At 43.9% G+C, this 24,310-nt stretch overlaps 1 protein-coding gene across 1 annotated transcript in view; it reads left to right on the top strand.

Moving 5' to 3' along the window:
- The first annotated feature begins 978 nt into the window (after window positions 1-978).
- The window catches only part of RSL24D1 (ribosomal L24 domain containing 1), a 44,721-nt gene continuing 21,389 nt past the window's right edge, over window positions 979-24,310 (top strand). Inside the window, exon 1 of the mRNA XM_037021062.2 lies at window positions 979-1,090. Coding sequence (XP_036876957.1) covers window positions 1,079-1,090 — 12 coding nt within the window. The 5' untranslated portion in view covers window positions 979-1,078. The remainder of the gene's footprint in view (window positions 1,091-24,310) is intronic.

Genomic DNA, 24,310 nt, shown 5'->3' with positions numbered 1-24,310 from the left:
TACGCCCTTACTTTGAAATAGCATTTGACTTACCAATCCTAATATAAAAAGGAGACATCTTAAAGTCTAGTTTTAGAAGAAAAGTAACTTAGAAGTAAATGTTTTTAATAGGACTAGCATGTGAAGTATAATGATAAGAATGTTGATTCTTGGCTGTGTGACTGGCAGAATCAGTTTTGCTATTTATTAGTACCGTGTGCAAGTTGAGGAAAACCCTCAGGGCATATGGGTACAGCTCAACTTCACTATTCTCAGCATGAGCAATCAAGTATTTCCAGTAATTTCCACAGGTGACACACTGACAATTGGATTTGTGGAGCAGTGACCCAATTCAGTCAGAGTTAAAAAAAACAAACATGTCACAACACAAGCAAAAACAGGAAAATGACAGTGTGTGGCATGCAATCGTGAGGAAAGGGAGAACTTTAGGACTGAAAGGGATGATAAAGAACCCCAAGTTCAGCACCCTCATTTATAGGGGGGAAAAGGATTTGTAAAAACAGGTGCAAGCTTGTCTTTGACCTCATGATTCCCCAGCTGGAAGTGAGATTCCCCAGCTCCCAGCTCTGTGGCCCAAGGGTTACTTGGCTCATGATGGAGTTCACGCTCACCTGCCCCAAGGAGGGAGCCTCTGGGCGTCATTACTGCCTCCGAGGGTGGACCTGCTCCTCCACTGACAGGGTATTGCCTTGAGTAATTATTTCTAAAAATTCATATCTTTTATTTTTCATTCAACTTATAAGAAAACGTGCTCTTTTTTTAAAAAAATAACTCCCTAGGATCACAAATCTAAAAATAAAACATTGTACTTTGTAATAATGCTTTTTATCTTAACCTGCTTTTATCATTTATTATACAATGAGTGTTCTCAGTGCCTCAGGTCGCCGAGTGATGACGCCCTTCCTGCCCTCCTGGCGCTCGCGGGTCGTGCGCTCGCGCTCGCCCTCGGCTCTTGTTCTGCTCTCCGCAGCTCCGGGAGCGAGCAGCGGCCGAGGCAGCTGCGGAAGCGGAGTGGTCGCCGAGCCCGCGGGGGGCGCCGGCTGCACTCCAGGGCAGACGCTCTGCAGTGAGACCGTAAATGCATCCCCCGGTAATGCGCACGGCTCAGTCGGGTTTTCCTCTTCCTCCAGCTGCATGCACGCTGCCTGAATTCCTCGTGTCTTTTCCCTCCCCCTGCAGAAGGAAAATGTGGGTGGTTTTTTCCTCCCTTTTGCATCCCACCCCCTGGTGCTCTAAGTACCACGTACTTAGGCTTCTACGAGTGCCTGGGTGCACTGCGTTGTGGCATCCGTAGGTTGCGCGCTATCCTTTCTACTCCAGAGTTTGGAGTCAGCGACCTCTTGGAAGTCAGGCTGTGGGGAACCTTTTATTTATTTTTGAAAGAGACTGTGGTGTCTCTGCTTTGTGAAGGGGCAAGGGAAGGGTGCGTGTGCTGACCTACAATCCGCTGAGTGCAGGAATGTGCCAGTCTTTTTCCTTGGCGTCTTGCTGAAATGATGCCATAGTATTGAGGTCATGTCAGCACTTGGGGCTTCATTATTGGAGAGAATTCAGGGGATCACAGAAGTGGGAGTGGGGGTGGGGTGGGTGGAGATAGGGGAAGGTTTCTTCTGGGCGGTAGGTCCCCCCTGATGTCAGGGATTAGACCGGTTATTCCTCCTCCACTTCATTAAGTGCCTCCAGGGTGAATGTCAGCCATTGAGTTTACAAGATGTTATCTTCTTTGATTGCTGAGTTGGGATGTCTATGGGAAAATGGGGGCAGTGAAAATGACAAATAGCCTTGAGAGAGGAGGGTCATCTGCATGAATGCTATTTTCGTTTTCATTGAGTCCAAGAATTGTGGAAAAGACCCAGAGTCCAAGGTGTGCTTATCTAAAATTAGCATAACCAATTTTGGACAGAAATCAGCTACAGAAAATCCCCACCTATATTGTGAGATTCCAGTCTTACAGGTGGTACCCTGTATCACAGAAACACAGGCCTCCTTGGATTCGGCAAGTCGCTGTTTTTGCTCAGCCTTTGTACCCACTCATTATCAAGGAAATCGGAGAGCTATTAGAGCCTCCATTTTTGGCATTGATGTGCTTCAACCTCCAAAGGGAAAGTGAACTTGACCCTGTTGGATGGGGATGTTCTTTACAGGTATAGGCATATTGGTGTGTGTCTTGTATTCACTTACTGTCAAACTTTCTTCTGCAGGGTTTTTCAAACACTGTTCCCCAAAGTATTTTTAGGTGAAATCAGGTTTTAGAAAGATGTATGTGTGTGTGGTTTTTTTCTAGCCAAGTTTCTATCTTTCGTACCTCAGAATAATACTGATTCCCCTGCTCCTCCAACCCTCACTCCCAGCAGATGATTAGTCCCCAAGAGCAGTTAAGGATGGTTACAAGAAATGAACAATCTAAACTTTCACCAACTCAGAAAAAAAAAGCACATCTAAGCATGTATTTATTCATTTTAGCATTATGCTACATAAATGTATATGTCACATATTTTTGTGTATGTGTTAGACATTACATAATAGAAATTAACTTTAAAAAATTTTCTTAATGAAGTGGAAATAAAAAATTAAAGAAGTTTTATTGCAAACCCTACAATGTTCATTCCCACGTTCATTGCCTTAATATTTATCTAGTTTCTTATGCTTCTTTTAACAAAGTGTCATAAATTGTGCTTTGCTGCCTCTTCACTGATTCTTATTACAACTTCATGGTTTGATGAAAGTTCTTCTTTTTTTTCCTTAAGAAGACATTGTCACTTCAAAAGGTTAGAAAATGCTTATAAGTTTTGAAGAGCTGTCTGTCAATTTACTGGGCCTTGTTTTGTGTTGTGCGTGTTGTGGTGTGGCATGCCCAGACTCTTGGAGCAGTGTCTAAAACTTGTGATCTGTGACATTATTGTCCCAGAACTTTTGAGTCATAATGTTTTCTTGGAGATTTGGGGTGGTGTGTGGCCAATACAGGAAGTACTAAAAAAAGAGTTAAATAATTGAAAGTTATTTTTATTGGTTCTAAGAAATTTTAAAGACAAGGAGGAAAACTTAGTAAGCAGGACCAGAATTACAGCTTAACATACCCAACTGGTGCCTTTTTAATTACAGCCCTTTTTCCAGAACTTTTAATCCTATTACTTTTATATTTAATAAGGAGACTAGTTAAAGCATAAGCCAAACAGAACTATTACAAATAATGGAGATAAATGGTGGGTATGACCACATGTTTTGCCTAAAGTTAAAATAGTTAAAGAATCTGAATTGTCAGACTCCCCCTGCAGGCTCTCCCAACACCCCTCTTCCTAGTAAGTGGGAGATTTTGAGATGGAAAACAATCTTTGAGGGGATGGAGACAAAACAAACAAACAAACAACAAAAAAGAAACAAAATGCTTAGGTAGGTTTCTCCTGTTTATTCACCTTCTTCACAACCTTTAGCTCAGTGGCAGGTGCCATTTGAATGAGAAATGGTGGACAAGGCTGGGTACAAAATATTTTGGTTGTGAAAGCCTTGATATGTCACCCAGAACTGTGAATTAGGGTTGGGCTCATTTGCCACCCATTTCATAGGGAATTTTCGGAGTCAGTGCCAAGACCATAGGTTTGTTTTATCCTTAACCAGCAATTTAATTTCATCCAAAGTGATGCTGTTCTGAATATGTAGAAAAGTAATGAATATTTGTGTTTCCTTTCACTGTGTAGCCTCAGTCTTATCAAATGAATTTCCCTTAAGTCTTCTATTCCCTTATTCAGCACTTGGTTTTGAGGCTTCCTGAGTACTTCATGCTAAGAAGACATCCCTGACCCTCACCACACACACTGAATTCCAAAGGGATGATACTCTTTTGTACTTTCTCTATCTAATAGATTAGGGGGAGATGAGTGTGTGATTAAATAATATTTGAAGGACAACACTATAAAAAGATGAGCAAAGGATGGGAACAGGCAATCCCCAAAAGAAGAATTACAAATGGTCAATAAACATGGGGAAATATTCTCAACCTCCCTAAGGGTCAGGGAAATGAAAATGAAAAAACAAAGACACTAGCTTTCTGTCTATGCAATCGACCCACTTTTTAAAAGATTGGTAACATCCTTTATTAGATGTTTTAGGGGCAACTCTTTGGTAAGAATATGAATTGTAACATTTAGGGAAAACAGATGGTTTCTGCAAAAGTTTTGTAGGTGCATGACAATATGACCTAGCAGTCCCATGTTTGGAGTCCTGTCATGCAGAAATAAAAACATAAGCATTAAGGATCTGTGTGTGAGGGTGTTTATTGCAGGATTCTTAAAGTAAATAACCTAGAAGCAGCATGAATGTTCTTCAGTAGGATGAATTAAGTAGGGTATAGCCATACTAAGGATTTTTTGCAAGGGATGTTGCCTTGCCTGAGGGTTTCAGCCCCAGGCAAGTTCACTATGGATTTCGTGAGACTGAGAAATAACAATGGGATGTTCTTGGGTAAAAGGGTTTATACCAAGCTTTATTCTCATGGCGAAGTCCAAGCACTAGAATCAGTCTACATCCATCAGTTTGCAGGTCTGTAATCTGCCTCTGCTCAGAGCCCTGAATGGAGCTCTTCGTGTAGTGACTCACTCCATAATAGCTTATTGCCTACAGGTGTGGAAGCAGTAGCCTGGCAGGAGGCCAATTACATCATCAAGTAGTTTAGGGTCAGGTGAGGATCCTGGCCTTGGGCATTTTTCTATGTTCTCCACAGATGTTCATGATACAGTAAATGTAAATAAATCCAGTTGCACAGTATCATATGTAGTGTGATCCTATTCTGATTTTAAAAAAGAAGAAGCTCTATGTGTATGACTTTGGAGAAAAATGGGGAAAGACACACAAGACTCAATATTGTTTAAAATTGGCTGTGGGAAAGGGGTGGTGATTAACTTGCTCCCCATACACCTTGATTGGTTTACTTGCTGAAACATGTAAGCTTTTCTATAAGAAAACACTTTAAAATGTTATTTGGTTAGAAACAGATATGGAATCATTTTGGAAACAAAAGCTGAGCCATATCATGCCTGCTTTCTCTGATGCCTTCTGCAGCAATCTCCATCGTTGGAAACTTTCAGATAATCATCTTCACAAATTCTGAGGTTTGCCAATTTGGAGTAAATTCCTTCCATGTAAAGGATGGCTTCAGGAAAAGCTGTTTACCTCTGTGCCCCCCGAGAGTAGTGAAAATAAGAGATCATGAAAACTCTTAGCAAGCACTCTCCTTTTCCTGGACTTTCATGATCCCATTCTGGGGGAAGACCAATGGCAGACCTTGCAGGGGAGGTGTTTTGGCAAAGTGTGGTCTTCCTCGATATCAGCAGCCTGTTCTCAGACTTCGTTTTCCTATCTGAAGCCCAGAGAGGTGCTGCTTAATGGCTGGGCTGGTGACTGAACCCAGGTTTCCTTCCACACTACCCCCAGCTTAGCTGATTGCCTCATCTGTATCACTTTCAATCCTGCCTCTTACTGTGAGTTTTGAAATTTGATAGAATGTACGAGTTCTTGGTAGTTACCACTAAAACTTAACTTTCAAAAACAGTGGAATCTCCATCCACATTTTTAAAAGTACATACCAAGTGACCTTGTAAATCCTGCTGGGAGACTCAGAATCTTCACCTGTTGGAAGCTGGGGCCCTGCTGTACAATTTGAGACCCCTGGTTGGATTCGAGTGCATCAGAATCACCCAGAAGGCTTGTTAAAACCCAGGTCATTGGGCCAGAATTGAAGATTCTGCAAGTCTTGGGTAGGGACTGACAATCTGCATTTTTACCAAGTTCCCAAGTATGCTGATCATGCTGGTCATGGACTACACTTTAAGAACCACTGGTTTAGAGGAGATAGCTTGCTCAGATTTGCAGTTCTTGTGTGCTTGGCCAGCCAGTACTCTACCCTATCACAAAGGAAAATTAGAAGACCAATCAAGGCACGTTAACTCAATTTTATCTATTTCACCAAGTTGGGAAAAATAAATTAGGATTTGGGTTATACTATGTAACTGTTGTCTGTATCTGGTGTATGTGTTAGGAGATTTAGTGATATTTTATCAATACATGTTTGACCAACAGTGAAAGTCAGTTAGTGGGTATTGTTTTGAATATCTGGAATGGATTCTCTTGGAAAAGCCAAGAGGACTGTTAGAGGTTCTCTGGTTCCTGGTTTTGTTTTTATTTTTGATGCTTCATCATGCATATGTACATATTCAGGATTTGATGTCATCGTCTTGTCAATGGGTTTAGGCCCTGGGCAAGTTCGCTATGGATTCAATGTGACCAAAGAAATTGACAGCAAAATGTTCTCAGGGTGAAAGGGTAATACCTAGCTTTATTTCCAGGTGGCAGGTCAGTCACTAAAATCCCATTCACTCAGAGTGAGTCTGCATGCAACCAGCCAGTCTCGGCCTCTGGGCCTCTCTGCCTGCACAGCTGTCCTGCACAGCTGTCCCACATAGCCGTCCTCTGGGCCTCTCTGCACAGTCGCCCCACAAAGCCGTCCTCTGGGCCTCTGTCCTCAGTGCTGCCACCACTCGAGCCTCTGCTCTGCTCTCCTGCAGCCTTGCAGCCATGCCACCGTGTTGCCCACAGAGCACTGGACAGAGCTCTTTATATAGAGTCAACAGCCCTGTATTGCCCACAGGTGTGCAGTGAGCTAGTCAACCAGGGCCAGGTGAGAATCTTGGCCCCAGGAACTCTCATTTTATCCACATTGATTTCTTTTAATAAAAAGTTGCATACATGTAAAAGTTATTATGAAGAAGATGGTGGCCAGATGATACATGCTGTTTAAATTGCACTGTAATCTGATCATCGGTGCATTTTTGGGGGAAATTAAGTGCAATAGCCATGAATTTCAACAAGGGCTTATTACAGTGTTGCCAGAGAGGCCACATTTCTAACAGTGCTTATTAGTGACACGTAAATGCTTGGCTGTCCTTGGGGACCCTCACTTGTCTGGATGTCCTTAAGGGGCTTGGATGACCCAAAGCTCAAGAAGTTTCCCTGAAAGGCTCCCCTCCCCGCTGATCTCCTAATTCTAAAATTCTTTAGCAGATAAACACTTGTTCTCTTTTTAGCCTCTCAATTATTATACCTTTTATTTGTTTCTAATCATTTCACACCTAAGTTATAGCACAGCAAAATGGGTAGCAGTAGTGAGGTGTATGAAAAAAAGTGAAGTGGAAGAGAAGTTTCATAAAGGAGGTCGTACTTAAGCTGGGCTCACTAGGAGTGCGTCCCTTCTGTGGGGCTCTCTGCTGGGGCTGCACGTTGGCATCATCTGGGCACTCTGATGTGGCTGGGTTGGCAGGACCTGGACACTGTGGGCAAGTTCTGCAGGGAATTCTAATGTGTAGCCAGTGTAGACAACACCATCTACAGTTGTGTGGGTCACTTTGCCTCTTTTTTTGAAGATTTTGTTATCTGGCCCATAGTACCTCCTCCCATCAGGTTTCAGAATTATTTAGTTATTTATTTTTGCCAGAAAGGAACAAACCAAACACTGTTTTTTTCTGGGTAGTGAGATTATAGATGTTCTAAAAATTTTTAATACTTTTTGACATTTTCTGAGTTTTTATGTCTATTTCAGGGTATATTTCTCTTATAATCAGAAAATATTATAAATCTTATTATTGGCTAAATTGTGGTTTGTCAGATATATATTTGCATTTATATTTTTCAAATTATTGGAATCAATATCAAGACACTAACTTCTTTCTAAATGCTACAATAAGTGCAGTGCGCTTTTCCTTCTGTATTCCTTATCTCACTGCTACATGTTTGTTAAAATAATTTGGGGTTATAGATTAGTTTATTATTTTATACTTTTATATTATATATGTTGATTTACAGGAAAGAGAATACAATTTTGTAAACATCTTTAAAAACATTTTTTTTCCTGCTGAATTCTATGTTTTATTAGTTTTCCTGATAATCAGAAGGTTTAAACAGAGCAGAATGGTGCTGTCAACATTTTGGTGACTTGGACACCTATGCAGATTGTCCCCTCAGCTCAATCCCTTGACCAACTCCCAGTCATCCTTTTCTCTACTCTCCCTCAGCCATCTAACCCCACGGTTCTCTCTGGAGCACCCAGAGGCTGTTTGGCAACATCTAGAGACATTTTTCTCTGTCACTGGGAGGGGCTGTGGGAACGATGCAACTGGCACTAGGAGGAATGCTGCCAAAATCCTAGAATGCATGGGGCAGCTCCCAAAGAATTATGTGGCCTAAAATGTCAGCAGTGCCAAGGTTGAGACACTCTGCCCTAGTGTCCTTGAAGTTTTTATCTGTAACTCAAATCCATGGGAGAAATACATCTTCCAGGATAACCCATTACAAAAACATACATGCAGCCAAAAGTGGTCTCCCAAAACAGTATTTACACTTACTAGGTATAATGTGCTCTTAGACCTTTTGTCTCATTATAAAAAATTGCTGATTATGACCCACTAAATTGATTTTACTACTCACTAAACCTGCAACCTGTCATGTGAAAAACATGGTTATAGTCCTCATCATTATCTATATTACCTATAAATATACCTCCACTGAAACCTTGACAAGCATTCCAGGCAGACCCCCACTTCTTCTCTTTCATCTTACTCCCTTCTCCACTTTCCAGTCCCACTCAGCCTTCACCCTACAAAGGGCTCTGACCTGGTGACTCTTCTCATTGTCTATTGTCTCTTTCTTGTCCTCATGACACCCCCACCCCCAGCTCTCAGCTCACCCTGCCTGCAGACTCCCTCAGCTCCCTTGACCCTTTCCCCCTTCATCTCACTGTCTTGAGAAAACCCACCGTCCACCCACCCTGCTCCTGCCTCAGGTTGATGAACATGGCTGGAGAAAACACGCAGCCTTCTGTGTCATCTCCCTTTTGATTTATGACCACAAACCTCAAGGGGTCTCTTGGCACAGCTGGATCCATATGTTTCTGTGCCTAGCCCACCCTTGGCTGATGACTTGGTTTATTTCATTGAGAAAAAGGAAGCAATTAGAAACTAGTTTCATCACTTTCCCGTGGCGAGTCTGCTACCAGCCTGCAATGTAACCACACAGCATCGCATGCCCCTGGGCACTGGAGCCGGGCTCTGTGGGCACACAGGGCTCTCACTCCTGTCTGTATGCCCTGCCCCTTCTGCTTTGTCACTGTTCCCTCTGACAGACGATCCCCATGACAGAAAAGCTATAGTATCTGTCATCCTGAGGAAAGCAGCAGCCAGGACACACCGCAACCCTGAATCCCGTCAGCTGCCCTTAGATTCTGCCTCCCTTGTAGTAAATGCTTCTGAAAGAATTGTCAGGTGTTCTGCTCCACTTCCTCCCTCATCCTGTCCCGAACCCACTCGAGTCCAGCCTTTGCCCCCCTGATTCCCTGAAACCACACTTCCTCACACCAGTGATAATCCAGCAGTCAGTTCTTAGCTGTCATCTCCGGCAGGTTCCCAGCAGCAGTGAGCCCGCTGCCCGCTCTCTGAGGGACACTTCTTGCACCCGCTTTCCGTGCCCCACCCCCACCTGTTCCCCCTCCAGGCCCGAGGCCACTGGGACTCTAGCTCCCCTGTTCTCGGCACCCCAGTTCTCAAGGCACTGGGGGCACTCTCTCCACCTCCCTTCATTTAGGAATTTGCTCCAGTGTCCCCTCCGCATGGGCTGGCATCCCCCAGCCTCTGCCTCAACCTCTTCCTTTTTTATTTTCATATCATTTATCGTTCATAATTCATTTATTGCCTGCGTCATAGCACTACAATATGAGATCCATGAGAAATTATCTCTGGTGCTGTGTCTCCAAGTGTCTAGAACAATGCCCAGCACACAGTGGGTCCTTGGCAAATACACCTTAATGAGTAATTGAAGAAAATCTTGGATGAGGGAGAACTAATCTTGCCCAGGTTGGATCTAAGGAGGAGAATAATGAGGTGCAGAAGTGGTGTCTCATAGGGCAGTAGTTTTGAGGTCATGTGCTGAGAGTTAGAAATTCAAGTACTGAGTGAATGAAGCACTCCCTTGCTGAATACTTGCTGAGTGATAGAAGGTCCCTGCAGGGACAGCTAGATGCAGATGAATGATTGCCCCTCTTACTTTTATCTCTGAAGAGGGGCACTTAAGCAGTCTGTTGGGGACCTGTTGTCACTGGGTTGAAGACAGTAAATTCACTTGTCTGAGGTGTTTACCATTGACCTCAATGTTTCGGTGAATTGTTCTGGTGTGTCACTCATCCCCAGAGTCACGTGACCTCATGGCGCCATGTCCTTTTTTCTCATGCAGTGTTTGAGCCCATGGCAGAGTGAATTCCTGCAGATGGGCAGGCATGTTCCGTGGTTCTCGCAGCAGTGCTCTCTCAGGCACCCAAGGTGGAGAGCCCCGAAGCTTTGTGTGTTTAAATTAAAACCCCTCTCTTCTCTTTCTGTTTGTGTTACTTTAAGACAGCCCATTTAATTACTTAACACCCTTGTCTAGGACCTAGCTTGACATAAGCGAAGATATTTCCTGAGTGTGGCCTGAGGTCATGCATGGCAAATCTATGGGGAGTGTGGGTTATTCCTGGGTTTGAGAGATTCCATTGAGGCCACTTTAAGAGGTTTAGTTTTCTCCTTGAAGGACTCTCTTTTGGGCTCAGCACCTGTCACTCCTGGGCCCTTCCCCACAGGGTTAAAGGGTAACATGTCATTCAAGGGCAGCCTAAGGTACAGGCAAAAAGCATAAAGCACAAAGGTCTAGTCCATACAAGAAGGAAGGGCACATGTCTTTATGGGACATTTTAGGGTGATTCCAGGGAAGTTTATTTTTTAAAAAGGGAGGCCTGAATAGTTCTAGGTCAGTTTTTCCCTTTGTCAGGAAAAGAACTGCGCCTCAGAAAGATGAGACTTACGGGCATCACTTGGCAAAGCTGGACTGGAATCCCACTCTCCTGACCACCGCCATGTACTTTCTCCTTTCGTTGGGATGTCTGGTTGGACCTTGACTTTAATTCATGGCCATGGTTCTTGGTCCTGGGTGTGCATCAGAAATAGGAACACTGGTTCCTAAACCTTGTTGAACTCACTGACTTGGAATCTCTGAGAGTGTGACCCGGATACCTGTGTTGTTGTTTTTTTAAAAAATTTCCCTAGGGTGGCTCCTAGGAGAGGTTGCCCAACAGGGGGCAGCAGCAGCAAGGGCCCTGGGACAGTCATCCTGCAGGGGGAATGTCTGCTGGTCTGCGCACTGGACACACGGACGTGGTTCCTTCCTGCTGCAGGACAACCATGTCAACAGGGTCAGTCCGCTCCTTGTTCTCCCAGAGCCCCTCAAGTTACTGAATAAGACCCTGTAGGGTTCCAGTCTTAATGCATATTGAAAGGGCCTTTTATTTTCTTCGGAGGCATTTTCCCAATGTGTTCTGAGAAGGAAAGCTGCATTCAGTGTGAGAAAATCGTCTCTTGAGGGCCTTTCCCAGGTCCTCTTGATTAGAATCCCTCCGTGTCTGAGCGCTGAGGGTGGCTTGCCAGCTGGTAGCTGGGAGCTGAGCAGGAAAGCTGCTCTGAGAGGAGAATGACAGTTGGCTGTGCAGGGATGGGCTTGGGCAGTTTTGTAAGGGGCATCACTTGGTAAGTCACTTGCCGATGCTTGCTGGTGAGCTTGCAGGTGTCTGGAGCTCTGATTCTGTGACTGTTGCTACAGGCTCTCCATAGCAGAGCTTGAGTGATGTCCTGTTCCCTCCAAGCGGGCGCTAACCTAACAAGTAATTTCTGTGGAGCTTGTATGGAGTTTATATAAATGTACCTGGTGAAGATATTAGAATAAGCCCTATGGAATCTGAGAAGCATCAGGTAGGCACCCACGTGTCCCTCACAAAAGGAACTTTCCTTTTGAATTGGAAGCTGAAGGATTGTGTGAGTTTGTTAGGGCCACCATTATGCAGTACCACAGCCTGGTAGCGTAAACAACAGAGATGTGTTGTCTCAGTTCCAGAAGATAGAAGTCTGAGATCAAAGTGTCAGCAGGCTGGCTCTTTCTGAGGGCTCGGTGGGCTCTGAGGGAAGAATCAGGAAGAGGCCTCCCACCTTGGCTTGCAGATGGCCGTCTTCTCCCTATGTGTGTCTGTTTCTCTGTTCAAAATTTTCCTTTTTGCAAGGACACCAGTTGTACTGGATGGGGCCACCCTGATGGCCTCATTTTAACTTATTACCTCTGTAAAGACTCTGTTTCCAAATAAGGTCACATTCTGAGGTACTGGCAATTAGGGCTCTAGCATATTTTCACTATTCAGATAGACTGTCATTGTAGTATCAACAGGTCAAAGTACACAGTGACAATTCCTCATTAATGTTTGGATGCCTGCTTTCAGTGCGGTCCCCAGAGCAGCAGCTCAGGAGTTCTGAGTCCCACCTTTGAGAGAAAATCCCTGGGGGTGGGGCCAAGAGTACATGCTTTAAAATACACAACGCAGACTTCAACTGACTTATGACTCAGAATATGAATCTGACGTGGAATGCTTGCTGGTGAAGTAGCCTTTTTAGGCTAAGGGGACCCTAGTCCCTAATAGTTATGGAATTCTGCACCTGCCAGTTTTACTGACCTACTTGGCACTTTGCATTTTCCTAAGTCTTGCATATATATTGCCGTCACAACAGCCCTACAAGGCAGTTGGTATTTCTACTTTGAGGAAGTTGATGTGTACAAATGTTTACACACTAAGGCTTACTGGAAAAATTTGACTCAAGCTTAGATTTTCTATTCCATACCATAGGTTTCTTCCATAACACCAGTGATTCTCAAACATTGATACATATAAGAATCTCCTGAGAAGCTCGTTGAAAATACAGATTTGGGACACCCTCTAGAATATTACTGAATCAGAAGCTGAGGTTGCATCCAAGGAGTCTGTGTTGTATTGTTTTCCCGGGAGATTTTGATACACTCCAAAGTATGAGAATGAATACACTCTACCAGAAACATTGTACCAACACTACCAAGTTCCCATCTGATGTTTTTGTCTGCTGGCTGGCATATAGGAAGCCCTAGGAGGCATCATGGAAAGGTGCTCACTGGAATCAGGGGGTGCTTAGAGCCCAAGGGGATCACCTTATATATTATCCCTGCCACCATGCTGAAGGGCAGGGTCTGAGCTCTCTGGCTGCCCAGGCTGTGCTAACTGAACCTCAGCTGGTGGGAAATAAATCTGGCTTGAATGTTCAGTGCTGCACAGATGCACCTTGTGCCACAGTGGGGAAGGAGACAGGAGAGAAGGTGAAAGGGGTGGTCATAAATAAACATTACATCCTTTATCAAAACAAAAGTACAACCAGCAAGAGGACAAAGCAAGAAAATATGTGATAAGTATTGTTATAAAATGTATTTACATTAACTAAAAAGTGCTGGGGCACGCACAGTGCAGAAGAATCATCTGGAGATATTTTAATGCGTGTGCTCTTGGCCCCACCCCCAGAGATTTTCTCTCTAAGGTGGGACTCAGTACTCCTGAGCTGCTGCTCTGGGGACCGCACTGAGAGCAGGCAACCAAACATGAATGAAGAATCATCACTGTGTACTTTGATCTGTTGATACTACAATGACGGTGTATCTGAATAGTGAAAATATTTCTAAGCCGTGGTCTTTAGCCTGTAGATTATAACCCACACTGAAAATCAGTGTCCAAGTTATTTTACCATCTTCATTTTAGTGATTATATAACAAAACACATACTCTTTTAGCTAGGGCTGCATAACTTAGAGTGTAGTCCCTAGTTAGCACCATTAGAGCTACCTGGGATTAAGGTCAAACACTATACCTGCCTTATGCCCAGAGATTCTAATTTGGTAGGTCTGTGTGGAGCCCCAAAATGTGTGGTTTTCATAATCAGAAGGTTCTTAGGTGTACCAAAGTCGGGATGTTCCTGAGCGCAGGCTTGGAAATCAGTTCTTTACACCAGAAGCTATCCACGTAGTAAGGGTGTAAACATTTTAGATTGATTGTTTATGGCAGTAATTACTCTGCTGTAAAGGAACAAAAAACTTTTTCCCATTTTCTTGCTCATAATGCTGTTGTCTAGTCTGATGTTACCACAACCTCATTCTGAAGCAGGGATGAACAGACTGTTAGAGTTCTACTTGAATAATTATCTCTCTCATTCCCCAACCTCCTCCCTTTTTTTACATAAATTTATACAATTCATTGTAAGATAAGTCTTAAAACAAAAGTTATGTGCCTTGACCACGTAAATTCTTTTGGAATGCTGATAATATGTGAAACTTACTATAGATTTTTGGAGTTCATTCAAGGAGGCTTTGTGGTTTTAAGCTGCACAAGTGGTTAAGGATGACCTTTGGTAAAATATTGTTGTGCTCTTGGGCTCTGTGTGCATATTAAAAAGATTGGTAAATGCCTTCATATGAGAGAGGGAGGGCTGGATGGAGGGACTCTCTCCTACTTGTAAAGGGGATTCAGTTGCACTGACCAGTAGATCTTGGTATTCTGTGCTCCATGTCTTAAAGGTATTTCTTCAAATTGATTGTTTTTCCCTCTGGGAGATAAGAGTTTCAGGTCTATGTTCTTCCTTCTGGCAGAATGGGCAACTTCACCTTTAGAAAGAGGAGCTAAAATTAATTTGGTATCATTGGCACATGCATGCCCACGTCACTTTATAAAATATTTTCTTAAAAAGTTTGAGATAAACTATTTTTAAAACTGCAGCAGGAGCTGCTGCATGTGCTTGTCAAAATCAATAGAATCGTACATCTAAAAAGGGTGAAATTTACCATACATATTCATACTTCAATAACCCACTAAAAAAATACATTGGGGAACTTGTCACTTTAGCCATCTATTTTGTGAATTAGTTTGCTATGGAAAGTTTCTTTTTGTGATGGAAATGATTCCCCAGGACCAATTCGTTTCACACTTGTTTGAAAACTGCTCTGTGTGCCTTATCCTGGTGCCTGGTGGGGCAGGAGGAGTGGAACTGGCACAGGGCTACTGAGGGATGGAATTGGCCTTTCAGCCATTCCTCTTGGTCATTTTCTTCTTAGCTCCATATCTAGTCCATAGTGGGAGTTCACAAAGGTTTGGGGAATGAATTAAACCATCATGTTGATGGGGAAATTGAGGTGCAGAGACATTAAGTGGCTTGTCCAGGTGTTGGTAAGGTGGTGGCAGTGGGAGAAGGATCCTTCAGGCCTTCTGACCCCCAAGCAAGGGCCCTACCACTGCCCTTTCTCTAAATTGTGTCTGATAAATTCCTATTATATTACTTGGGAGTGTTTTAAAGCAGGGTGCACCGTATGCTTGTTGCGGTTCTGTTATTGTGGAGGAGCCCTGGCTTTGAAGTCTTCATCAGTCTGGCAAAACTTTTCCTGAGTGTCTGTGTGGTGCAAGGTGGTTACAGCCCAGAGCATGACACACCTGAGACCTGCCCTTGTGGACTGCAGTCTGGGAGGGTGTGTGGGGGGCTGGAGGCATTAAAACAAAGCAGAAGAGGGGTGAGTTGCAAAGGGTCATCCACGTGTGAGAGCCTATTATTCAGTGGCCACCATTCATAGCAGGACCTTGGGCATAGCAGGACCAAGTCACCTAACCTCTATCAGCCTTGGTATCCTCAGTAAAACAGACAAATCAAAGATTTGTTGCCAGGATTCAATGAGATGAATGTAAAGCAGGCTGTTCATGCCTCTGGACACATGGTAGTTAGTGGTGATGTTACAGAGGTTGAGCAAATGAATGCCTGTATTTTTCACCTCTGTGCTGTTGGTGAAAACCAGCCTTACAGACAATCTCAGGATAGGAGTTTATTCATTTCTCATCTCGCTTTGGATCTTCTTAAGCACAACGCAGGATGTATTGGGGGGTCGTGCTGGTTGGTTCTGCTCGCTGACTGATGAGGCTGAGGTGGGAGCAGGGATGTCCAGCCAGGGGCTGAGGTGTGGCTTATAGATGTGCTCAGGCAGTGATGTCGGTAGTGGTTCCTCAGCCCTCAGTGGCTGCAGAGCACAGGCCCTGATCGTTCTCCAAGTGTGCTAACACCTGGAGAAATTTGGGAGAGCCTTCGGCTGTCCAAGTGTGTGCTATGCGACCCCCCGGAGCAGGAGTCAGGTTAATAGATTTAACTGAATAGAGACATGGAAAGGAAACGAGGGCTCTGATAGGCCATGTGGGAGCTTTAAATGAGATATGCAGATGAGCTGACACAGCTTCCTGAACTTCTCTGATAATAAGACTCACCTGATTACTTGTTAAATTTACCATTTACCAGGCTTGCCCTGTCTGGTTCAGGGCCCTGGAATCTGTGCAGTTATCAGTTATCCCATGTGATTCTTACCCAGGGATGTTTGGGAAACACCGGATTTGAACATAAATCTCTTTGTCCTTGCTGTTTCAAGTTGATCTATAGATGAGCAATGCAGCACCGCCTGGAACCTGGAACTCTCCAGGTCCACTCCAACGTACCGAAATCAGCATTTTAATAACATCCTGAGGTCAATGTTGTGGATAAAATGAGAGTTCCTGTGGCTAGAATTCTCACCTGGCCCTGGTTGACTAACTCTGCACATCTGTGGACAATACAGGGCTGTTGACTCGATATAAAGAGCTCCGCCCAGTGCTCTGGGTGTGACACAGTGGCATGGCTGCAAGGCTGCAGGATAGCAGAGCAGAAGCTGGAGTGTTGGCATCACAGGGGACAGAGGCCTGGAGGATGGCTGTGTGGGACGACTGTGCAGAGAGGCCCAGAGGACAGCTGTGTGGGATGGCTGTGCAGGCAGAGAGGCCCAGAGGATGGCTGTGTGGGATGGCTGTGCAGGCAGAGGCCCAGAGGATGGCTGTGTGGACAGAGGGTGCAGAGGATGGCTGTGCAGACAGATGGGCCCAGAGGCAGAGACCGTCTTGCTGCATGCCGACTCGCTCTGAGTGAACAGGATTTTAGTGACTGACCTGCCACCTGGAAATAAAATTGGGTATAACCCTTTCATCCCAAAGAACGTTTTGCTGTCAATTTCTTTGGTCACATTTAATCCATAGTGAACTTGCCCCGGGTGAAAACCATTGGCAAGTCACCAACAAGCGTTGGAGTTCTTTGCTCAAAGGGCTCCTAGAGAGGGCACTACGATGCTGGTAGATAAGTACCCCACTTGGCTAGTGTGGGTGTTTGTGCCACACCACTCCTGGGCTTTTGGGTCCAGTCTCGTGCCCACCCCAAGATGGGCTAGGTGGTTATTACCTTTATTGGGGCCATTCCAGTGATGAGTTCTGTAGCCAGCAAGGCATGATACACGACAATCAATTGTTTTTCTATCAAAGTGTATCGTACCTCTGCCCCTTTCCAGAGTTGTGATCAGAATCCAACAGTTTGGTGAGTTTGTTCAAGCCTCTGCCAGAGATCCCAGCCATAACCCTCTTCAGCCACATGAACGTCCAGCTCACAGGGCCTTGTTGGGTCTATCACACTCAAGGCCTGCATGGCCTTAACTGCCCGTTTTGCTGTAGTAAAGGCAGATGCACATGTCTCGTCAAAATAGTGAAAATCTCTTCATCTGGGCCGTAGTTCTCTGGACTATAGATGGCATTTCTTATGCCTAGCTCTCGTAACACCTGTTGGAGCTCAGCATACATCTGTCATCTAATAGGAGAGGATGGTAGATCACCTGGATTGGGCCACACAGCACGAAGTGCAGCCATAAGCCAATCGAGGAGGGAGTGGCTCCCTGGGGTCTGATGTGCATTTTGTAATCGCTGCCTCAAGGCGGGCTGCACTGTCAGGGAAGACAGCTTTCCCATCTCTGATCCCCACAGAATAATTCCATCCACCCCCAAGTCCCACAGACCCAGGAGCCAAGCTGATATTGACTCCGAGGGCTTCTGCCTAAACTGGGAACCCAAATCCACCAGCTCAGCCCGAGTATAGGGGTGGCCATAGAGTGCTCCACGACCTGGGGAGGGGGCTGCTCCTCTCCTTGGGGAACTTTCAGCTTCTGGGTCTTTATTTTCTTTACAACCACTGAGCATGCTTTCAGTACAGGAGGCGCCAGTTCCTCCGGCACCACCCGTTCATCCTTCCCGGGCTCCTCCATTTCTGGGACTGGCACCTTTCTCTCCCCTTCCCCGAGTGCCTCCTCTGCTACAACCTTTACCTTTTCTACTGTGCCTCGCAGCTATGCTACCTCAGTCTTCAGAAGGTCTCTTACCTTCACCTCAATGCTTCGCATCTGACGTTCTTGTGCCACCTCCACCTGTACTTCCCTCAGGAGTTGTCTTTTTCCTTGATGGCCTCTTCCTCCTTCAAAACACCTGGCAGAGCTGCTGTCTTGTCTCCAAAGGCACCTTGCTGCTGGCCCTCCTGTGCTGCCTCCTCTCTTATTGACGCCCTCTCTTTCTTCAGGGAATCCACACATGTTTGCAGCTCACATTCTTGTACCACCTCCTCTTCCATCAATGCTATTTTCCTCCTCAGGGAATCCACAGAAGTCTGCAGCTTGCGCTCTTGTGTCACCTCCTCTCGCATCAATGCCATTTCCTTCCTCAGGGAATCCACAGAAGTTTGCAGCTCGCATTCTCTTGCCACCATTTCTTGGGTCTCCTCTGTAGACCTTTTTAAGACTGTGAGAAGCAGCCATCCCACAGTCCCCGCTGCCTCACGGGCACTCTGCTTCTCAAAGGATCTGCTTACTATATCAAGAGCCACCCCTACAGCCTCAGGTGTCACCTCCACTTGCCTCTGGTCCTGGGGTGGGGCCCAGTCCTCTAGGAGGCAAACCACCTCAGACCGCATACCCATTGGGGGACAATCCTCTGTCTCCCCATTCACAGGGGCAGCCCGCTGAAGCACCCCTCCCATAAGGACAGCCTGTCTTTTTCCTTGGTCAACAATGAACCCTGTCGACTTTTGCCAATTGTCTTGCCAATGGGTTTCCGGCACGGCAAGTTCGCTATGGATTCAATGTGACCAAAGAAATTGACAGCGAAACGTTCTTTAGGGTCAACGGGTTTATTACCCGGCTTGTTCTCCCAGCAGGAGGTCGAGCACTAGCATCTCTGCCTCTGCCCAGAGCACTGGGCCGAGCTCTCTATATAGTGCGATAATAGCTTATTGCCTAAAGGTGTGGAAGTTGTAGCCTAGCAACAGGGCAGTTACATCATCAGGTGGTTTAAGTCCAATGAGGATCCTGGCCATAGGAACCCCAGCTTCCCCAGAACATGCATATGTCTATTTACCTCTCTTCCATCTAAGAATTGTGGATTCATGGATTACAGAATCTGTTGGTGGAATTAAAAGTTTTAAAAGCTGACCTCATTTTCCTTCCCAGCTATGTGGTAAATTCCATGTAACTTGTACAACAAACCCCAAAGGCCCACCTCCAGCTGCCTCAGGTACTGGTAGATGTCGTTAATATAGTCACTGCAGAGCTGAGGGTTCTCCCAATCTTCGTGATCAATATCCTCAATTTTGCAGAGCAAGGAAGGCATTAGAGAAAGCTTTGCAGAGGTTCTCTTTTTTCATGGAGATATCCTCAGGTGTGGGAGAAGCACCCTACATCAACAAATTACAGCACATGTGTCCCTACCATAAGGATTACGGAGGAGCCTTAATCACAAATACCTGCAGAGCCAACTGGTTTAAAAGCGTCACATGTATTTTAAAAATAAGTACGTTATGGCAAAAACAAATTTCTGAGTAAGAGAGTAAGAGGTGAATAGGTTAGGATGTAGTAGGTAAAGTTTTAAGATATACTCTACTGTTTAAAACTAATTTCACCCCAAGTGAAAAAAAAACCTAAATCGTCAAAATGATCTATGGCCTCTGCATGATCAGGCTCCTGCCCCTTCCCTTGCTGACCTGTCTCCTACTTCTCTTCGGTTCGCTGCACTCCAGTCCAGCAGCCCCCGGCTGGGGCTCCCTCACTGCAAGCTGGCTCCCTCTTCCCAGAACACACGGGTCCCTGTGTCCACGTGGGTAATTCCCTCACCTTCTCCAGGTTTCGTTTAAATGTTTCCTTCTCAATGAGGTCTATTCTGATTCCTATTTTAAATTACCATCTCTCCTATCTCCCCAACATATATGATTCATTTCTCCCCCTGTGCTTTTCCCCATAGAACCTACAACTTCTAATAAATTATAAGGTTTATTTATATATGATGTATATTACTTTATCTACCTTTGCTAAATGTAAGCTCTTATAAGCTTACATTTATTTAAATTGATTTTTTATCTCAAATACCTATATCATCCCTGACTCATGGTAGGTGCCCAAAAAATATTTATGGGGTGAAAAAAACATAGACTCCTGGACTCAGAGATTCCTTGAGGAGATAGTTAATTTTAGTAGTAGCCTTTCCTACAAATGTAATACTTTTTTCTCATTATTTATTCTAAATTGAGAAATTGGCAACTAAAAAGCAGAAAAGCACATTCCAGCCTATGAATAAAATAGGAGGAAGCAAAAACTGAGCAAGTATACACCCAGTATTTTCTTTACTATTTATAAAAATCACACAAATTAAAAATGCATAAAGAAATGAATATTCATATTTGGCCTGATTGTTTATAGTTCATAATGCGTGATCAAAACCGAAAGTTTCTGTGATGAGTGCCCTTGTACTGTTCACCATGTAAGAACTTATTCACTATGTAAGAATTCGTTCACCATGTAAGAACTTGTTCGTTATGCTTCAGAAGATTGGAGACTGACGAGAATTAGGCTGGGGGTGGATTAATGATTGTGCATTGAGCATTGACCCCCTATACAGAATTTTATTGTTGTTAACCATTTGATCAATAAATATGAGAGATGCCCTTTCAAAAACAAATGCATAAAGTTATAACAAGTTTAACAATAAAGTATAAATAAACCATTACTTTCTAAAAGAATAAGAGGTACTTCTCAAAATAAAACCTAACTAGACTGCTAGGCTATAAAGAATATGTATTAAAGTAATAAAATACAGAAAGAGAAGCCTGCATAATAAACAATTTGAACTTACATTAAAGCTCAGTCATCATAGTTTCCAGTCTTATATAAGAATAAAACAATAACAACAACTAACTATATATACAGCAGTTCAAAACACATCCTGTCCTCTTAAATCAAAGGTCTTAAACTGAGAAATGTCCAGGGGATCAAGATGTATGCAGGTATGCATGCCACTTATTCAAGAATTTAAGAACCTCAAGGGACCAGAATGAATAAAGAGAGCTACTTGGGGTGTCATGATAAGGTGACCAGGGAGGGCAAGACCTCAGGGAAATGGGTAGGCGAAGGCACACCGTGCTGAGTCCCAGGTGAAGCCAAGAAATACAGGCAAGTCTGGGAATGGCACATTGATTTGTGATGGCAGGAGGTAACGCATGAGGTGTGAGAAGATGGGCTGGAAAGGTGAGCAAGAACCTGGCTAAGGAGTTTATATTTTATCCGGAGGTAAGTGAACCCACTGAAGGAATCAGGCAAAAGTGACTAGAATCAGATGTGCATCTGAATATGCACAGATAGCTTCAAGTCAAGGTTATCTTTTTCAAAGGTAAGCATCCTCACTCTCCCTGGGAAGGGCAGTCAGGACCAGGAGGCCTGATAAAGGAGGCAGAGGTCATTGCCATGTGCTTCCCAGGCTGCCTTCAAAGCTTAACCTGTTTACCTGTGTCTGTTCTGAAGTACACCTGAGTGTAGCCATATCCAAAACCTTCCAGGATAATGCAAGGATAATTGCTCTAGCCCTTAATTCACATTTTCTTCTGAGCATCCCTTTTGAACTCCAGCAAAATTTAATCATTCTAAAATCCTTCCTAATAACCCATTCATCTGTGCAGGTCATAGCCTAAGACCTGTGAAAGTCTCAGTCCAGGTTCTGCTGCACGCAGTTTAAAAACTATCAGCTAATAACCATCACAAACTTTTGACTGACAGAAGTGGTCTGAGAATAAGAACCTTCAAGTGAGATTAATGAATGAATTCTGTGGGTTGTCAGAGACAACTGAAAAGTCATACCAGCCACAAAAAACATGTGAGATTTTGCTGAAGTTGAGAATTTCCTGTTTGTTAAGAAGCTGGGTGTAGTGTCAATAAAAGTGACCACTTCTCATGATGCCAACGTGTACTGAGTTGGTCTACTGAGAAACGGGTTAATATTCATTTGCAAATAAATAGGGATTTACACAAGTTTTGGTAAAACAGAGTTCCTTTATTTGCTAAATTTATGATAAGCAATGTCAATTAAGTGCAACACACAAAAGGACTCTGAGAAAACCTGTTGATGCGCATCAGACGGTTGATGATTTGTGGAAGTGTGTACACATGACATGGGTGCACACACAGTTGCAAAGACAAAATCAGTTCCCGTGATTAGCTCTTGGGAATGCAATGGGAGGGAATTTTGGGGGTCCAGAGCCAAGTAAAGATGAACTAACCTTTTATTCTATGTACTCTATTTCTGTTTTGTTTTCTTATGACTTTTTCTGTGTAATTAAAAATAAAAGGCACTTTTTAAAATGTGATAGTGTGCTTATTTCCCCTTTATATATAGTTTTTATATTAGAGAAAGTTACATCACAGTCTTATACTTGAATAACGACTCTCACTGAATTTCGTGTTTTCACCTGTGGAATTAAATCTGTAATTTCCACCTGTGACTTCCCAGTACCTCTCCTAATCTTGCATTTATCTCCTTAACACATACAGTAACACATGCTTTTGCTCTGACCGTCCCCAACTTGATTGGAAGCTACTTGAGGACAGTCAGTGGTTCATTCAATTTGTTTCCACAGTGCCCAGCAAACAAGGGGCTAGTAAAAATCAGTCTCCTTCTCTTTCAAATAAACTACTCAGTGTTTGTGGAAGCCTTATTAGTCAGCAGAAAAGTTTTCTCCAATAATTGCAAGATAATAAGCTTCTGCAGACACCTGTGGATGGTCTCAGCCAGGGCGTGATTCAGGTGTCTTACTTGCTGTAAGGAAAACCTGCCCCCCAGTTTCACAGATAGCATGTATTTGGTTAGAAGTCTGGGAACATCCACATGCATGAACACATGGCTTATGTTATAAACTATGAAACACAAGTCTTATTGCTGTGAGAAACCCTGTACTCAGCTGGCGTTTCCACACCTCCAGGACTGCCTGTAAATGAGAAGCAATGATTGCAGATACAGCAGATGACAAAGTAAAAAGCAGAGTTCCGATCAGAGGCAGGCAGAGGGCTCAGCTGCCATGAGGTAGGGCATCCCCTAAATTGTGGACTTAATGGTCTCTTCACTACCATAATTCTCAGAGAAAAGTGTATTTGAAGTGAAAAGTCTGAAAATTTTCAGGAAGAAAATGAAAGTGAACATTAAGCCAAATGTGATATTCAAAAATAACTACCACCAGTATTTTGCATATTTTTACACATTTTTAAAAGCAAATCTGGGTTGCACTGCATTATATTGTGTTACAATCTGATTTTTCCATTGATGTGATAAGCCTTTTGACATCTTTAAGTTCTACTAAAGCATGTTTTGGTTGCACAGTATTTCAGTAAATGGACTGAACCAATCTAATATAGAATATTTCTCTTTTATGTAAGAGATGTTCATCACAACACCATTTAAAAGTCCTCAACTGTCCTTCTGATCATTAACTTAGGATAACTTTTGAAAAGAGACTTACTGGGTATGGAGAATAACCATTTGAAATATACTGCCAAACAGCTCTCCTGAAATGTGGGTGGAACCACATTCAAACAGTCACCCATATAAAATGCAGCTTAATGGTCAAGACATCAAGGTCTGAAAAGCTGCTTTGAGTTTGGCCTTTAGAAACCTTCCTATTAAAGAAAGGCCAATTTTGAGTATTTGTTCTGAGCTTTAGTTCTTGCTCTGAAGCCTGTTTCCTCTTGTCTTATAAACAGCAACATGCTGCAACCCTCACCTCTGAGTAGAAGGCTCCGGAGTCTGTCCTCTCCCTTCAGATGTTGCTGGCTTATTTCCAAGTGCCTTTCCTGGTGGATGTCTGTTACCTCAACGAATCTAAGGCCAAATGAGACCCCTTGACTTTCCTTTTTTAAAATTTATTCCATAAATGGGTTCTTAAAAACTCAAGTGTTTAAGGGTCTCACTCCTCCACACCAAGCAACATATCCAAAGAATTCCTTCTAAATGCAGGCCGGTGTCCCTGAAAGGCGTCTGGCCCATCCTCCCCTACTGAGTGTTGTCTCGGCACCTGTGCACATCGGCGTCTGGGTGAGAGCTGACCGTCATCAGCCCTCAGAGAACGGCAGTGCCTCCTCATCGATGTCCCTTCCCACCCTACACTGCTTTCGTCACTTCTCAAACTTCTCACAGGTTCATCACTGCCAAATGGGGAAAAAATCCTCAT

Source organism: Manis javanica, chromosome 8 (genome assembly GCF_040802235.1).
Source record: "Manis javanica isolate MJ-LG chromosome 8, MJ_LKY, whole genome shotgun sequence".
Taxonomy (NCBI): Eukaryota; Metazoa; Chordata; class Mammalia; order Pholidota; family Manidae; genus Manis; species Manis javanica.
This window is presented reverse-complemented; position numbering and strand designations above follow the sequence as displayed.